The 16,537-nt window shown below is 42.9% G+C and overlaps 1 protein-coding gene across 1 annotated transcript in view; it reads right to left on the reverse strand.

The window, feature by feature from the left end:
- Positions 1-15,605, reverse strand: part of brf1a (BRF1 general transcription factor IIIB subunit a) — an 88,171-nt gene extending 72,566 nt beyond the window's left edge. The window contains exons 1-4 of the mRNA XM_084568579.1: positions 15,511-15,605; positions 12,931-13,139; positions 11,190-11,270; positions 4,665-4,838 (exon numbers count right to left, since the gene is read on the reverse strand). Coding sequence (XP_084424705.1) covers positions 4,665-4,838; positions 11,190-11,270; positions 12,931-13,114 — 439 coding nt within the window. The 5' untranslated portion in view covers positions 13,115-13,139; positions 15,511-15,605. The remainder of the gene's footprint in view (positions 1-4,664; positions 4,839-11,189; positions 11,271-12,930; positions 13,140-15,510) is intronic.
- Positions 15,606-16,537: the final 932 nt, after the last annotated feature.

Here is a 16,537-nt window from a genome sequence, read left to right on the forward strand (position 1 = left end):
AGGTCGCTGAGATCCAGGAGCATGTCTGAGAAAAACAGTCAAGGCAACTAAACCCAAAGGGAAGAAGAAGCTGAGCAGAGAACAAATAACAGGAAAATAACACATCTCAAAACAACAACAAATAGTAGACTGGACATGAAGATGGACGACAAAAAAAAAAAAAAAACATTTAATATCTAATATTTTTGTCCTGTTTTCTTAATGTTTTCGTTCTTTATACTGCAGCAAAATGAAAAACACAAGTTTCAATTAGCTATTAGCTTTCTAGCTTTCCAGGTAACAGTAGCTCTTTGCAGATACCTAGCTTCCAAGCTAAAAGTAGCACATCCAAGTCTCCGAGCTAGTAGCTCCCTCCTAGCAACTTAGCCTCCCAGCTAATAATACGTCTTCCTTGCATCCTAGCCTCCCAGCTAATAGTAGCTCCTCCTAGCATCCTAGCCTCCCAGCTAATAGTAGCTCTTCCTAGCAGCTTAGCCTCCCAGCTAATAGTAGTTCTTCCTAGCATCCTAGCTTCCCAGCTAATAGTAGTTCTTCCTAGCATTATATCTCACAGCTAATAGTAGTTCTTCATAGCATCCTAGCCTGCCAGCTAATAGTAGTTCTTCCTAGCATTATACCTCACAGCTAATTGTAGTTCTTCCTAGCATCCTTGCCTCCCAGCCAATAGTATATCTCCCTAGCATCCTAGCCTCCCGGCTAATAGTTCTTCCTAACTTTCTAGCCTCCCAGCTAATAGCTCTTCCTAGCATCCTTGCCTCCCAGCCAATAGTATCTCTCCCTAGCTTCCTAGCCTCCCAGCTAATAGTAGCTCTTCCTAGCATCTTAGCCTCCCAGCCAATAGTATCTCTCCTAGCTTCCAAGCCTCCCGGCTAATAGTAGCTCTTCCTAGCATCCTAGCCTCCCAGCCAATAGTAGTAGTTCCTAGCTTTCTAGCCTCCAAGCTAATTAGAAATAGCTGATTATCGGCTGGAGTCTTTGTGGTGTGTTCAAGTTAAAAAGTTTGGACACAGGAGACGTCCAAGTCGGCCTTCGTTGCCTTTTGTTCTTTGACATTGGTTTGGTGTCTTCCTTCCTTTTAAAGACGTTTAAAACACCTGCGGACTTCCTGATTTTCTAGCTTTGCACATGCTCAGTTGGCTCTGGCGTTCCCTCAGTAATGAACTGAAATAACTGAGCAGACGGCCTCGCAAAAAAGCACAAAAACACGCTTGTCTGGATCATCAGCCTCTGGTCATCCCATCCTCCCCGGTGCCAGGCAGGCCTGGGCATGCCGGTCGCCGTGGTGACAGCGTCTCCGTGGCGACAGGTGCACCTGCCAGGGTGGATTAGTGAGGCTCCTCTGGAGGAAAAATAAAATAAAAAAAGGGGCTCACAATGGAATTAGCACCGGTGCAGATGAAATGGAAAAGATAATCCCAGCACACGCCGTCTGGAGATCACAGACGAGTCCCTTAATCAGGAAAATAAACAGCAGCAGGTCCTTCAGCACATCTGGGTCCACCAGAGAAAATAAAAAAAACACCTACACCTTATCTGGTGCAACAGGAAGGATATTAAGATTTGAAGGATTGCTTCACAATTTCTCAAGTCGGCCAGGTGCAAACATCCAAACCGGACGTAATTATTCCTCCAGCGAATCCTGGCCATGAATAAATTTCTTTTTAATGAGGTCTAAGTGACGGGGGGAACAAAATCCACACACCTTGTTTTGTTCAAAATGAAAAGCAGATACGATTCCTCAGACATTTGAGCTGCTTAAATAAAAGACTATCTGTCTTTTTAATATAAAATTTTGTATAAAATTGTGTTTTTGTTCTGTCGAGCGGCTCCAGAGGGACATTAAGACGACACTTTATACTAAAAAAGGCTTTGACAGATGTTCATTTAAACTTTTCAAGATGACTCATATCAGCTCCAGGTAAAGTTTTGTGAACATTTTTGCCAAGAAAAATAACTTCCGTTTCTCTAGCAATAATGTTTTACTCATCAGAAATAAAATCCCTCATAGTTTTTCCCATTTTCTTTGACCTCAGTTCATCCGTCACCTCTGGGATGAACGGGCTGTGAGTCAGTCCTCATCACCCAACATCACTAGTGTTGAACCTCACTAATGCCCTTATGGCTGAATAAGAGCAAATCCCTGCTGCATAAACCTGCTGGTAGAGCGGAGGAGCAGCAGATTAATGCTCGTGGTTTTAAAATTAGATCCTCAATGCGGCTGAGAGGAAATCTCCTGGACCGCCGTGCAGCACGGAGCAGGTAATGGCTAACGTTAGTTCACAGGAGAAACTTTAAAAGGTGCTTTTAGCATCTGAAACCTGCAGCGTCAATCAATAACTAACCACTAGTTAAGGTTAATAATAAAGAGATAATAATAAAATATAATAAAATATAATTTACATTATACTGACATTTTTTGACACCTTATCGAAGTAATTTGAAAAACTCAAAGTTTATATTTGGTTTATCATCAAGCCACTTCAAGTAAACTGCTTTTTGGATCTTTTAAAATATGAAGGGGAAAATAAATAAATGTAAAAAGCTAGGAAAAGGTGGAGAAAGATAAGCTATAGGGACACATGAATGATCTGTCAGGTTGTATTGTGCTATTAAATTCAACTCCAGGTTTGAGGGATTAGACGGCTAATGCTCTTCCTAGCTTCCTAGCAAACAGTAGCTCTTCCTAGCTTTCTTAGCATCTGAGCTAATAGTAGCTCTTCTTTGCTTCCCAGCCTCCAAGCTAACAGTAGTTCTTCCTGATTTCTAGCCTCCAAGCTAACAGTAGTTCTTCTTTGCTTCTTAGCCTCCCAGCTAACAGTAGCTCTTCCTAACTTCTAAGCTCCCCGGCTAACAGTAGCTCTTCTTTGCTTCCTAGCTTCCCAGCTAACAGTAGTTCCTCTTGATTTCTAGCCTCCAAGCTAACAGTAGCTCTTCCCAACTTCCAAGCTTCACCAGCTAACAGTAGCTCTTTCAGTTTCTTAGCCTCCAAGTAGCAGCTCTTCTTGATTTCTAGCTTCCCAGCTAATAGTAACTCTTCCTAGCTTCTTAGCCTCAGTGCTAGTAGTAGCCCTACCTGTTTACTTGCTTTCAACTCACATTTGCTCTTCCTAGCTTCCCGGTCTTACAAACTATAGACTATTTAATTCTAATTATTTTGTTTTAGTTCAAATGTATAACTACGTTACTCTCCGTTGGGAACGTTAATCAATTTAAAATGTATCTAAATTGATTAACGTTTAAAGTAATTTAAAGGCACCAAGCTGATGGTCGGCTGGCACAATAAATTATGCTCAGACAGTTTGAATTAAAATATAAATAGACACGTTTTTAGGATCTTGTGGAGAGGAAGGGAAAAATAAATGTAATAAGCTAGAAAAAGGCGGAGAAAGTGGGGGGACACATGAATGATGTGTCAGATCGTGTTCTGCGTGGTTGGTCCTCGTTAAATTCAACTCCAGGTTAGATGGGTGTTCCCTTTTGTCTTTGTCCCTGATACAACGCTGTCAACGACATTACAGACTCAGCCAGCTGTGGAAAAGGAAGCGAGCGAGGAGCTATTTTTACCCCGGATTCACTCCCCCAAACGTTCACAAACACAAAAGGCCCAGTCAACAATGCAGCAGGAAGGCATTACACCCCGCTCGCCTCTTTATTCATTAGGTAAACCTGTCCCGGCTGAACTGCGCTACGGTTACATAACACAATCATCCTCAGAGGCGAAGTGAGTCAGAAGCATCGAGCACAAAAAAAAAACAAAGAGCTGCTCTGCTTATTAAAAAAGGATGAACCTTAAAATGTCCCATCATCCCAACGACGACACATCAATCTCAACTTTTATCAGCCGCCGTTAGCTGATTATGAAACACTCATCAAAAGTGACCCGATGATTTTAAGGCCGCCGCCCTCCAATAGTTTAAGATGTGGTTTGCAAATTCACATCACAACGAATGCTGAACTCCTGCTCCGTTATTACAGTTAGCCTCCCCTTTTTGTCACAACACTTGCTAACTGTAACTCTACATGCTTTAAAGGACAATTACAGTTTATTTTAACCAACAATTTTCACATCAGTTTGGTTATTGTGGCTCCATGTTATGCTTACTTTGCACTTACAATTGCTGTTTTGCACAAATACAATGTAAATGTCTTTTTTCAAGCCTGACTGAAAGTAAACACAGCAATGAATCACCAAGGGCGGCCTTTTTGCTAACGGCGGTAGTTTTATGAACTTTATGAACTTGACAGTTGTCATTCAAGTTTCTTAAATAACAACACAACTGGCTGGACTGGACTGACTGGATCTCTGCACAAATTTACAGTTTGAGTATTTGTGGTGCCAATACGCTAATAGTATGGCATGGTATTCCAGACGTCCTTCTCCCTAGCAACATTTTCTAGGTTCCTCATGAAGAATCTCAAGGCGTTCCCCAGCTACTTAAAATATGTAATGCTTCCAGAAAATTCTGTCTCTACCCCGGAGCCTCCTTCCAGATGGCTGTCCTTGGTAGGCTTTCAATGGGAGGCGCCCAAAAGGCATCCTCACCAGATCCCTGAACCTCCTCCGATGGGCCCTTCGCACAATTCGCTAATAGTGGCTCGTGCACTTTCTCCTTTTTGAATTATCAATAGTGGCAGTAGCCCGTGGAAATGAACTGGAAGGATACGTGGCGTGCCCTCTGTGCGGCAGACCAAGTAGATGCAGGCGGCGATGACGTGGGCGGACTTGCGGCCGCGGGTCAGGTGTTTGGTGAGCGCCATCTTGTAGAAGTTGAGGGCCGTGTCCAGACAATGCCGGTTCATCTGCAGCTGCTGACCCAGAGTGTTGATGTGCAGTCTCGCTGAGGACACACAAACAGAAGCAGGTCAATTTACCGCTGTGAACAGGAGCAGTGATTCCAGCATCCAATAACAGACCACTTTCAGCAAACAAGTAAATGCAGTTTACAAAGCCTCTTGAATAAATAAAACTTCTAAACATGATGGTGTAAGCTGTGATAAAAGGAGTCCTGGTCACATCACATACGGGACTATTTCAAGGGGCAGTTGTCAATGGCAACACTGTACTTTTAGTTTGGCCCATTCACTAACATGGAGGGGGCAGCGCTTATGACCTATACCGCAGCCAGCCACAGGGGGCGCCCCACATGCTTTGGCTTCACTTTAGAGGAGCTGTCACGGCATCCACTTTTTTTTTACAGTCTGTGTGTCAGTACTTTTAGTATCATAGAAGCAAACAAACCTCTACAAGCATGTCAGGACACACACACATCTGCAGACAAGCGTGAGGGTTTAATTCTTCACAACGTGTGCAAATGTACATGTGCCGACACAAGCCTGTGTAACTACATCGTTACACGCAAGCACACAAAAAAACACGTGTCCTCACAGCAACGCAAACCGGTTCAAATGTAAGAGCAGGCGGAGCTTATAATTACTGGCATTCAGCTGCAGAGTGTGTGTGTGTGTGTGTGCGCGTTCTTGTTGACAAAACATTGTGGGGGCTTAAGCCTGTGGGATTACCTACAATGTGAGGACATATTTCTGAGTCCCACAACTTTTTTTATTTTCAAGGTTAAAACCTGTCAAGCATTTAGAGTAAAGGCAACAGCTCGGTTAGAAGCTAGTGAAAGCAGTATATGAGTGGAAAGTCTGAGTGTGTGTTGGTTCAAGACCTGAGATGAGCTCAACACGTCCTCACGACCAGATGTGTGCGACCCACTGAACTGAGTGCGATGTCTGGGAATGTGAGACGCCGAGCTCATCTTGTCTCGTCACGCTGGAGGAGAAACCAGCTACAAGCCAACGTCAGAGTGTCAAGACTGACACACACAGAATCATCATTATCGTTCAACCACATCTGGACCCGTGCTTTGTGGTTTTAACACCTCACGCGTTATGAGTCTTAAGGTACGAACGCACTAAACCGACGTCAAAGAAGACGACAGCCAGCTGGTGGGTACACTCACCGGCCAGTTCATTAGGTACACTAACGAAATAATTCTAGTAGAACAGTTCTGAACTAAGTCTAGACTTGATATGACTCTGATAACCTGCCATTTCATTTCATTACTGGGTGTGTCTGATTTCATCTATTGGATCTATTGCCATCTGTTGATATTGCAGGAGGTGGAGTTGATCTGGCTTCTCTTTTACTACAATACTGAAGTAAACACAGATTCAGAGAGAGAAAATATATTTTCTTTTTAAATTGTAAATAATCCTGTGTTAAGGTCTCCACCTATTTTTTTTGTACTTTGAATAATCCTCCCTTTAATCCAAACAATTATGTATGCAGTAACGTGGCGTCTTTTGTGGCTCAATGGCTTAAGATGCCAACAGTGTAATCACAACAGCTCCAGTGTGTGCCCAGACAGAGAGCTTATAATAATTTAAAGGAGGGCGCTACCTGTACGATTATTTGTCCTAAATCTATAATAGTTGCTCTCAAATAACAAACACTGAACAGGACGAGTTCCAACTAGAACGCTTTGGCACAGGTTGATACTAATCAGCTATTTCATGCTAGCAGTGTTAGTTGTGAATTTAGACACTGGGCGTTCATCAGTGTGCGTTGTTCTGTTGTTGTGAAATGTCATCAGTCGCTGCCTAAGAACTTTTCCAATTCAAAATACGCATCTGACCAAGTTCAGTCCAAATACCAGGATGTGTTCCAGTGTCTTTGGCCGTCATGTGCCCCCCCCGTCCTCCAGAGTCTGGACTTCAGAATCAAACTTCTCAATCCCAAACTCCAAAGAGCGCAGGTCAGAAGTTCAAGGTTTTGACAAACACTCCCTGTGACAGTTTTATTTGATGATTCATGACTTGTTATTGTGAAAAAAAGGTCTTAATCTGCCCTGAACTTTGTCTTTGTTTAGTAATAATTCCAAAAAAGGTTTTTCAAACAACATGGCTGCCTCCATTGTGCAATTTATAAAGCTGCACTTGTTTAATAGACTATATTAATTACAGTATTTTGTATTTTAACTTTATTTAATTTGATATAAATGAATAGAGAAAAAAAAGCTCCATCGTGAAGACAAAGATAGTTAGCTTAGCAGATTTCAGTAGCTTCCATTTCCAAGCTTCCAAGATGGCCGTCTACTTTGTGCTATTTGTAAAGCTTAATGAGCAATTTGAAATAATTTTTCCTTTTGGCACGAATGACCTTTAAGATCACATATTTAAGTGTTTTAAAACGCAAATTAATGATTCATTTCTTGCAAGGTTGTGTATATTTGAACTGAACACAGACAGAAACACAACTGCTCTCTTATTTCCTTCATAGCCTGTGTCACAGATAATAAGTAGGGCAAAGACTAGTGCTGCAGCTGTAATTAGGGCTCTTCTGCACAGCTTTTTAAAAAAAAAGTAATTTCACTGGCCTTTACTTGACTCTCAAACCTCCAAAACAGCAGCTGAATCCTTAATCGTAGCCTCTTAAGATACATAAATAACACCACGTAACATTTAAGAGAAACTGGGACACCCTGAAGGAGCGTGACATTTACATATACGTCTGAGGCAACCATGCAGGGAGCTATAAATACACCTGGATGTGGTTTAAAAAGAAAAAGAAGACCCAAAAATGTGGAGTACAACACGCCAGCTGATGTGGACGAGTTCAGCATCAGAGCGTCTTCATGTGGTAAACAAACAGCAGGTATGATGTGAGACCTGAAGAAGAGGAGCTGCATCAGCAGCAGCTTTATCTTGTTGACTTTAGAGGAACTGGATACTCAACGTATGATTATTCCTTCTCACTTGTCCTTTCTTCCATCTCTCACTTTTCCTTCTTTCTCCTCACATTTCCTTCCTTCCTTCCACTTTTCCTTCCCTTTTCTTTCATTCCTTCTGTCTTTCCTCTTCCTCTCACCCTTCCTTCATTCCTTCCTTCCTCTCACCTTTCCTTCATTCCTTCCTTCCTCTCACCTTTCCTTCATTCCTTCCTTCCTCTCACCTTTCCTTCATTCCTTCCTTCCTCTCACCTTTCCTTCATTCCTTCTTTGCTCTTCCTCTCACCCTTCAATTCATTCATTCCTTCCTTCCTCTCACCTTTCCTTCATTCCTTCCTTCCTCTCACCTTTCCTTCATTCCTTCCTTCCTCTTCCTCACCTTTCCTTCATTCCTTCCTTCCTCTCACCTTTCCTTCATTCCTTCCTTCCTCTCACCTTTCCTTCATTCCTTCCTTCCTCTCGCCTTTCCTTCATTCCTTCCTTCCTTTATTCCTTCTTTCCTCTCACCTTTCCTTCATTCCTTCATTCCTTCCTTCCTCTCACCTTTCCTTCATTCCTTCTTTCCTCTTCCTCTCACCTTTCCTTCATTCCTTCCTTCCTCTCACATTTCCTTCATTCCTTCATTCCTCTCACCTTTCCTTCATTCCTTCCTTCCTCTCTTCTTTCCTTCATTCCTTCTTTCCTCTCACCTTTCCTTCATTCCTTCCTTCCTTCCTCTCACCTTTCCTTCATTCCTTCTTTCCTCTTCCTCTCACCTTTCCTTCCTTCCTTCCACTCACCTTTCCTTCATTCCTTCCTTCTTTCCTCACTCTTACCTTTCCTTCATTCCTTTCCTCTCTTCCTCTCACCTTTACTTCATTCCTTCTTTCCTCTCACCTTTCCTTCCTTCCTCTCACCTTTCCTTCCTTCCTCTCACCTTTCCTTCCTTCCTTCCTTCCTCCCTCCTTTCCTCTCTTCCTCTCACCTTTCCTTCCTTCTTTCCTCTCACCTTTCCTTCCTTCCTTCCTTCCTCTCACCTTTCCTTCATTCTTTCCTCTCTTCCTCTCACCTTTCCTTCCTTCCTTCCTTCCTTCCTTCCTCTCACCTTTCCTTCATTCCTTCCTCTCACATTTCCTCTCTTCCTCTCACCTTTCCTTCATTCCTTCCTCTCACATTTCCTCTCTTCCTCTCACCTTTCCTTCCTTCCTTCCTTCCTTCCTTCCTCTCACCTTTCCTTCATTCCTTCCTCTCACATTTCCTCTCTTCCTCTCACCTTTCCTTCATTCCTTCCTCTCACATTTCCTCTCTTATTTCCTCTCTTCCTCTCACCTTTCCTTCCTTCCTTCCTTCCTTCCTCTCACCTTTCCTTCATTCTTTCCTCTCTTCCTCTCACCTTTCCTTCCTTCCTTCCTTCCTTCCTTCCTCTCACCTTTCCTTCATTCCTTCCTCTCACATTTCCTCTCTTCCTCTCACCTTTCCTTCCTTCCTTCCTTCCTTCCTCTCACCTTTCCTTCATTCCTTCCTCTCACATTTCCTCTCTTCCTCTCACCTTTCCTTCCTTCCTTCCTTCCTCTCACCTTTCCTTCATTCCTTCCTCTCACCTTTCCTTCATTCCATCTGCACTTTTCCTTCCTTCCTCTCACTTCTTCCTTCTTTCCTCACTCTTACCTTTACTATCACTTTTCTTCCTTCCTTCCTTCCTTCCTTCCTTCATAAATCTATCATCCCTCCATCCTTCCTCTGCAGGTATCCTATAGTAAAATCTCTCCTCATTTAAAACTTCATTTAGATTCCAGCCATCGCGCCTACGCTGCAGCACACCATGACACATGAGGGACTGGTGATTCATTATTGTCCAACACAAATACAGGAGGAGGTGGGTTTGTGCTCCCAGACATGAATCAGTCGGTGGGGAGGAAGAGGAGGAGGAGGAGCAGACGGCCGCTGGGGAATGTTTCTGGAGGATAGAAGGAAGAAGAGTTGCTTCTCTCTCAGAGACTCAGACGGTCATAAATCTCCCCACACACATTTAAAGCATTACAAGGATACACAAACAACAACACACAACTTTTAGTCACTGATCCCTGGAGAAGCTCTTCAGCTTCTTGGAAATATTTCAAAAGACCAATACTATGCTCTGTACGGTAAATATTAAACTACACCAGCAGCTGGTTAGCTTAGCTTAGCATAAACACTGGGAGGGGAGGGGGGGCATCCAGCCTGGCTCTTTCCTCAAAGGCAGGGGCAACACTTCTGGAGCTTATCAAACAAAGACCTTCGTTGCCCTCTAGTGGCAGCAGCAGCAACAGACATATGAAAGATGGGAAAAAAGATTTAAAGATGCAAAGTGGGCGGGGCCAAGTTCAAGTATACAAATGATGTCACAAAAAAAAAAAGATGGCAGCTCCCCTTTCCACGATATTCTGGCTTCAGTTTTCCTTCCATTCACCCTTGTTTCCTTTACCAATTCTTCTCTCTCTCCCTCCCTCCCTCTTTCTCTCACTCGTCTTTCCTTTCTCCAACTCTTTCAGTTTTTCTTCCTTCCCTTCGTCCCTCCCTCCTTCCCTCATTCTTCCTTCTTTTCCTTTTTTACTCATCCCTCCTTATTTTCCTTCGTTCCTGACCCTTATTCTTCCGTCTTCCTGCCTTCTATCCCTTGCCTCATTCCTCTCTCTTCCTTCTTTCCTTTCCCTCACTCCTCCTTGCTTCCTTTCTCCAACTCTTCCTTCCATCCTCACTCTTCCTCCCTCCTTTTCTTTCTTTCCTCTCTTCCCTCCCCCTTTCTTGCTTCCTTCTTTTCTTCCTCTCACTCATACTTCCTTTCTCCAACTCTTTCATCCATACTTCTCTTCCCTCATTCTTCCTTATTTTCCTTCCTTACCCATCCCTCCTACCTTCCTTCCTCTAACCCTTCTTTTCTTTCCCTCACTCGTCCTTCCTTATTTTCCTTCCTTCCTTCCCTCCCTCTCTTTTTTCCTGCCATCCCCTTACGTCTTCCTTCACTCCTCTCACTCTTCCATGCTTACTTTCTCCAACTCCTCTTTCCTTCCCTCACTCGTCGTTCCTTCCTTCGTTCCTTCCTTCCTTCATTCATTCATTCCCTCTTTCCTCCCTCCCTCCCTCTCATTCAGTGATAATCAGCTTCAGTCAGTAGTAAAGACGATGGACGATGACAACGCGTCGCTTTGACTGAACGTTACTCAGCGTCCGACTCCCAGACGCCATCAGCTGAGCAGACGGTTGTCGCCGCGGTAACCAGCTGTTCCTGGTTCTCCATCAGGTCCGCCGGCCAGGACCGAGCAGAGCAGTTTGTTTGTTTGTTTGTTTGTTTGTTTGTTTCTGCAGCTCTCGTCCTGAGCCAGCGAGAGCCCGAGGACACACAGAGACACACTGAGACACACAGAGACAGAGACACAAAGACACCAGGCTCCTGTTGACTCTGATGAAGGACGGTGGCGCCCTCCGCTGGTCACTCACCTCTCTGCAGCGTCTGAGCTCTGGACTCTCTCCCCATCCCAGACAGGTGAGTATCTCCAAAAGACGGAAGTTTGGCTCCACCTGCAGGACAGAGAGACAGATGTTGAGACAGAGACAGATGTTGAGACAGATGTTGAGACAGAGAGACAGATGTTGAGACAGAGAGACAGATGTGGACGTTGGACCAAACTAAACGTTGAGTTTTATTGATTCCTGCAGATCAACATATTGATCTATTGTTCAAAGTTCTCTCCTCCTCCTTTAACTTCTCTACCATACCTCCCTCCCTCCTTCCCCTGTTCCCTTTCTCTCCCTCATCCATCCATCCATCCATCCATCCATCCATCCTTCCTTCCTTCTCTCCCTCATCCTTCCTTCTCTCCCTTATCATTCATTCCTTCCTTCTCTCCCTCTTCCTCTCTCCCTCATCCTTCCCTCCCTCCCCCCATCCTTTTCACCCTCTCCCATCCTTCCTATCCTCCCTCCTTCTCTCCCTCATCCTCCTTCCTTCCTTCTCTCCCTCCCCTCCCTCCTTCTCTCCCTCTTCCTTCCTTCCTTCCTTCCTCATCCCTTCTTCTCTTTTTCATCCTTCCTTCCCTCCCTCCCTCCTTCTCTCCCTCATCCTCCTTCCTTCCTTCCTTCCTCATCCCGTCTTCTCTTTTTCATCCTTCCTTCCTTCCCTCCCTCTCCCTCCTTCTCTCCCTCATCCTCCTTCCTTCCCTCCCTCCCTCCTTCTCTCTCATCCCTTCTTCTCTTTTTCATCCTTCCTTCCCTCCCTCCTTCTCTTTTTCATCCTTCCTTCCCTCCCTCCTCTCTCCTTGATCCTTCCTTCCCTCCCTCCCTCCTTCTCACCCTCATCCTTCCTTCCTTCTCTCCCTCATCCATCCTTCCTTCCCTCTCTCCCTCTCTCTCTTCACCTCCTCCCTCCATCTTTCTCATCCTCCTTCCTTCTTAGTTTCTAGTAAATGTTAAAAAAAGCCTTCAGTGTACTTTAATGTTTTTAAAATCACAATTACTTTTCTGAAAACTAATATTTTATAATTAAATAAACTAATTAAATTAGCTTTAAATTAATCTTGCTCAACAATCAAGGATTTCAACAGCTGACAAACCTGCAAAACAACTAGAATTTCATTAACTGAATTATTTAATCTTATAAATTAGTTCAGTGTCCAATAAAGAAATTCACTTTGTAAAGACATAAAACTGAGAAAAGAAGGAAAACCTGATAAACTTTATTCTAACGTCATGTGAGCCAGCAGCGCCCCCTGGTGGACGGACAGGAGAACTACAGCACTGAGAATAAATGTGGCGCAGACGTGAAAACATCCTGGAGGCTGAAGGTCAGAGATTAAATAATCTGGAGATAAATGTTCAGAGATAAACCAACACTCACATTAACACACAGACAGATGTTACATAAGAGTCATGATTCTCTAAATCCATCTCTTTAAGTCATTTTACGTCAATTTGTGTCTCTATGTGGTCGCTTTCTTTCCATAAATATGAACCTTGATCTATTTCATTTTTTTGTCATTAAAATAAGATGAATTAACCATTAACAGCTCCTTAATAATGAAATAGTGGACGCACAAATAAATTATCATCAGCTGGTGTGAAACTGAAGAAAAACCTAAAATCCTTATAATTCTCAGGCAAGTTCTGAATGGGGTTTTCTTTCAGCGGTTTCAGATGACATTTATCTTCTCTCTGTTGTTCACGGTGGCTTCGGCGTTCTCACCTTCTGACGAGACGAACTGTCCGACCGCCAGCGACCCTCCGCCTCCCGACTCCATGAACTCCACCTCGGACACGATGATGTTGTCCTCCAGGACGGAGCCGCAGGACATGCAGACGGCATCTCCACGAGCCTGGTCGACGTCGATGTCCGAGCCGCCGCAGTTCTTGCACACCTTGGAGCTCATGGTGCCACTCCGCCCGCCACAAAGCCTGATGGGAAATAAAAACAAAAGACATGTCTCCTTTTTAACCCTTTTGAGTCTTTTTGTCTTTATTTGATCATTTAACGTCTCTTTCGTGCATCATTGTGTACATTTAATGTGTCTCTGATGTCTAGGGTAAGACAGTAGTAGTTCTGCATTTCATTTTAGTCATTTTGTATAATTCGATTATTATTCTGTCTTATATCGTCATTTAAATGTCTCTGATGATCTCTGTGGACATTTTCCTTTGATTTATTGTCATTTCTTGTCTTCTCCTCGTTATTCTAGACGTCTTTCAGGACATTTTGCGTCTCTTCCTGGACTGTTAGTATCTCAGTTTGGTCAATTTGTGTCCCTTTAAGGACATTTAGTCTCTTATTGTTTATTTAGCATCACATTTTGCCTCTTTAAGGACGTTTTCTGGAGCTCTGTGGTCCATTAATGTCCCTTTTAGATCATTTCACCCATGCCTTCTGACATTTTACATCACTTAGCTGTAATTATGTGTCTCTATCTCGGCATCTTTGTGGACTTTGTGCATCTCAAGTTTGTACATTTTCTTTTAGTTTGAAGTAATTTTCCGTTTCTTTTTGATCCATTAACGTCTCTTATCGGTAGTTCCGCTCATGTCTTTGGAAATTTTTCATCACTTAGCTGTAATCTGGAGTCAGTTGGCATCTTTTTTTTTTTCACGACATAATGTTTTACTTTGTCGATGTTTGGCATCACTTTCCAATACTTCCATTCAGTTTTCACTCAGGCCCCCCCCCCCCCCCCCCAAACAACAAACTTCAGCCCCGGGCCCCCCTGGGAAGTTAGTCCGCCCATGTGAATGACAACACTTGGGTACTTTAACTCATTCTCTGTCTCTTTTAGGTCATTTTAAATGTTTTTGTGGATGTTTTTCGTCATTTAGTTGTGGTTTGGTTTCTCGATTCAGTGTCTCTTTGTGGACATTTTGTGTCTCCATCAGGTTTCTTTGTGTGACAGTGACAACACTTGTGTACTTCAACTTATAATGGAGGATGTTACCTTCTCATTCTGTGTCTGTTTATGGTCTGTTCGTGTCTTATTAACCCTAGAACACTAACGTCGGGTGATTTTCACCTGTGCGATTGTTGCCGTGACGTGATTTTCGTTGCGTTGCTGCTGTCTGAGTTGCGTGGGTCCTTGGGTACCTGCAGTCTGTTTACTTACATCATCGAAGGTAGGAGTGCGTCCCCTCTCCAATCTGTTTATTTTAGTGTTTGTGTATTAAATCAGACAATCGTAATAACTTACCGTGAGCAGCTATCATCCTGTCACACGCCTGGATAATCTAACAAGTGAATAAAACACAACTAAAGCTAGTTTTACTTTAGCGATCGCTAGCTACGCATATTTATTCTTTGATACTGGAGCTAGCTACGCGGTCCTGGAATTTGCATGTAATTCTTATTTAGTGTAATGCTCATGAATAAATGCCATCTAGAGGTAATTTCCAAGTGAATTCATTTGGTCAAAAACATTTTTTTTTAGTCCGCTCGTCATTTTTACGCTCTCAAAAAGTGACATTTTTGACTATCTCTGCCACGGTTGTTGTGTTCCTAGCTCCATTATTTATTTATTTATTTTAAGGAGCAAACGTTAGAGACATTTTATAAAGACCCCCGTGATACCTTTTTTGTTTTATGAGACGAAATGAAAGAAAAGTACTTCAGTGTACCATGTACTGCTGTACTTCAATATACTTTGACGTTCTCTACGTCTCTTTAGATGCGTTACCTTCTTTTCTTTTTGTACGTTTCACATCTATTTGTGGATTTAGAGTCTCTCCGTTTAGTTTTCTATCAAGGGGGGCCCCAAAAACAAACTTCAGCCCAGGGCCCCCCTGGGATTTTGCTCCGCCCATGTCAATGACAACAGTTGTGTAGTTTAACTTGTAATAGAGGATGTAAAGGTGGTGTTTGTGTTAATGTTCAGTTTGTCGTCTCGTTTCCATCTCCACTCTGTCCCTGTCCCTGTCCCTGTCTCTGTCCCTGTCTCTGTCCCTGTCTCCTCTGTTAGCCTGCTAGCTACGTGGCACTGCTCTGCAGCCGCCGGCTAACTCAGCGTTTTTCCTCTCTGCTAGCAACAATGCTAACAATTAAACAGACGAAACTTAAACTATAAAAGCCTGTGAACTCTGTCTTTTACTCGCGTCGTCCAGGTTTAATTATAACTGAGAGAAGTTTCCAGCTTTTCTCAGCAGCAGGAGTCTGGTCCGCTCACATGGAGCCGCTGACAGCTGGAGGAGCTAACGATGCTAACCGGCTCCAACATGAAAGTCACGTGGAAATTAAACCACACTAATAAGTGACAGTTTAACACAGACACGCAGATAGAGAGTGGGTTCATACCTTGAGTCTGGTCACAGCAGCAGCAGCAGTCCACGGAGCTCAACGCCGTGTCAGCTTTTTGAGTGTTTCCCAGCCACAAATCCGGTTCCAGTTGATTATTTCTTATTTGTCCACGGAGCTCAACGCCGTGTCAGCTTTTTGAGTGTTTCCCAGCCACAAATCCGGTTCCAGTTGATTATTTCTTATTTTCTGAGACGGTTTCGTGTTTTCTGATCGTGTCTGCCTCCCGTGGGGCGTCAACGGCAGCGTGACAGAGCCGGACAGAGGCGGAGAGCTTCAATAAATGCTGCAACACCGAGAAATCCGCTCACAACACACCCGACATGTGCGTCTGATGCTGGGGAGACCCGGACCAAACCAACTCCTGCCAGCGGGGGGGTCGAGGTGTCGATATAATTAATTAATGTCAATGATTCTGCCACAGAGGGGACAGTTTTTAACAATTAAAATATGTTATATGATTTAAAGTTTATATAGTTTGGTTTAATATTATCTCCGCATGAAATATAGTAGATACAAAGATTTTTTACTGACGACAGAACCACCCATTTATGTAATGGCGCTTCTTCCGTTCTATTTTTTAAATGAACATGGCGAATAAAAATAAAAATAATTAAATTAAAATGCAGAAATGTAGTTTAAAAATAAAATAAATATTTAAATAAAATAAAATAAAATGTATACATATATTTATGTAAGTTTGTGTGGAACAATAGATGCAGAAATGTAGTTTAAAAATAAAATAAAATAAAATAGATAAACGCTAAGGTTCATCAACGTCATTAGAGTTTAACATAGTACAATAATTAAATATTTTAATGAAATAAAATAAATTTACATTTGTATTGCATGTATTTGTGTTTCACTATGAACGCAGGGATGTAGTTAAAACAATTTAAATAAATAAAAGCTATGGGACATCATTATAGCAGCCACATCAGAGGAATCACCTGAATTGTGCATTTTATTTATTTATTTTGCAGATTTTTTTCCACCATATATGAAACTTTAAATATTGTTTTAAAGC

Source organism: Chelon labrosus (assembly GCF_963514085.1).
Source record: "Chelon labrosus genome assembly, chromosome: 20".
In the NCBI taxonomy this organism is placed as follows: Eukaryota; Metazoa; Chordata; class Actinopteri; order Mugiliformes; family Mugilidae; genus Chelon; species Chelon labrosus.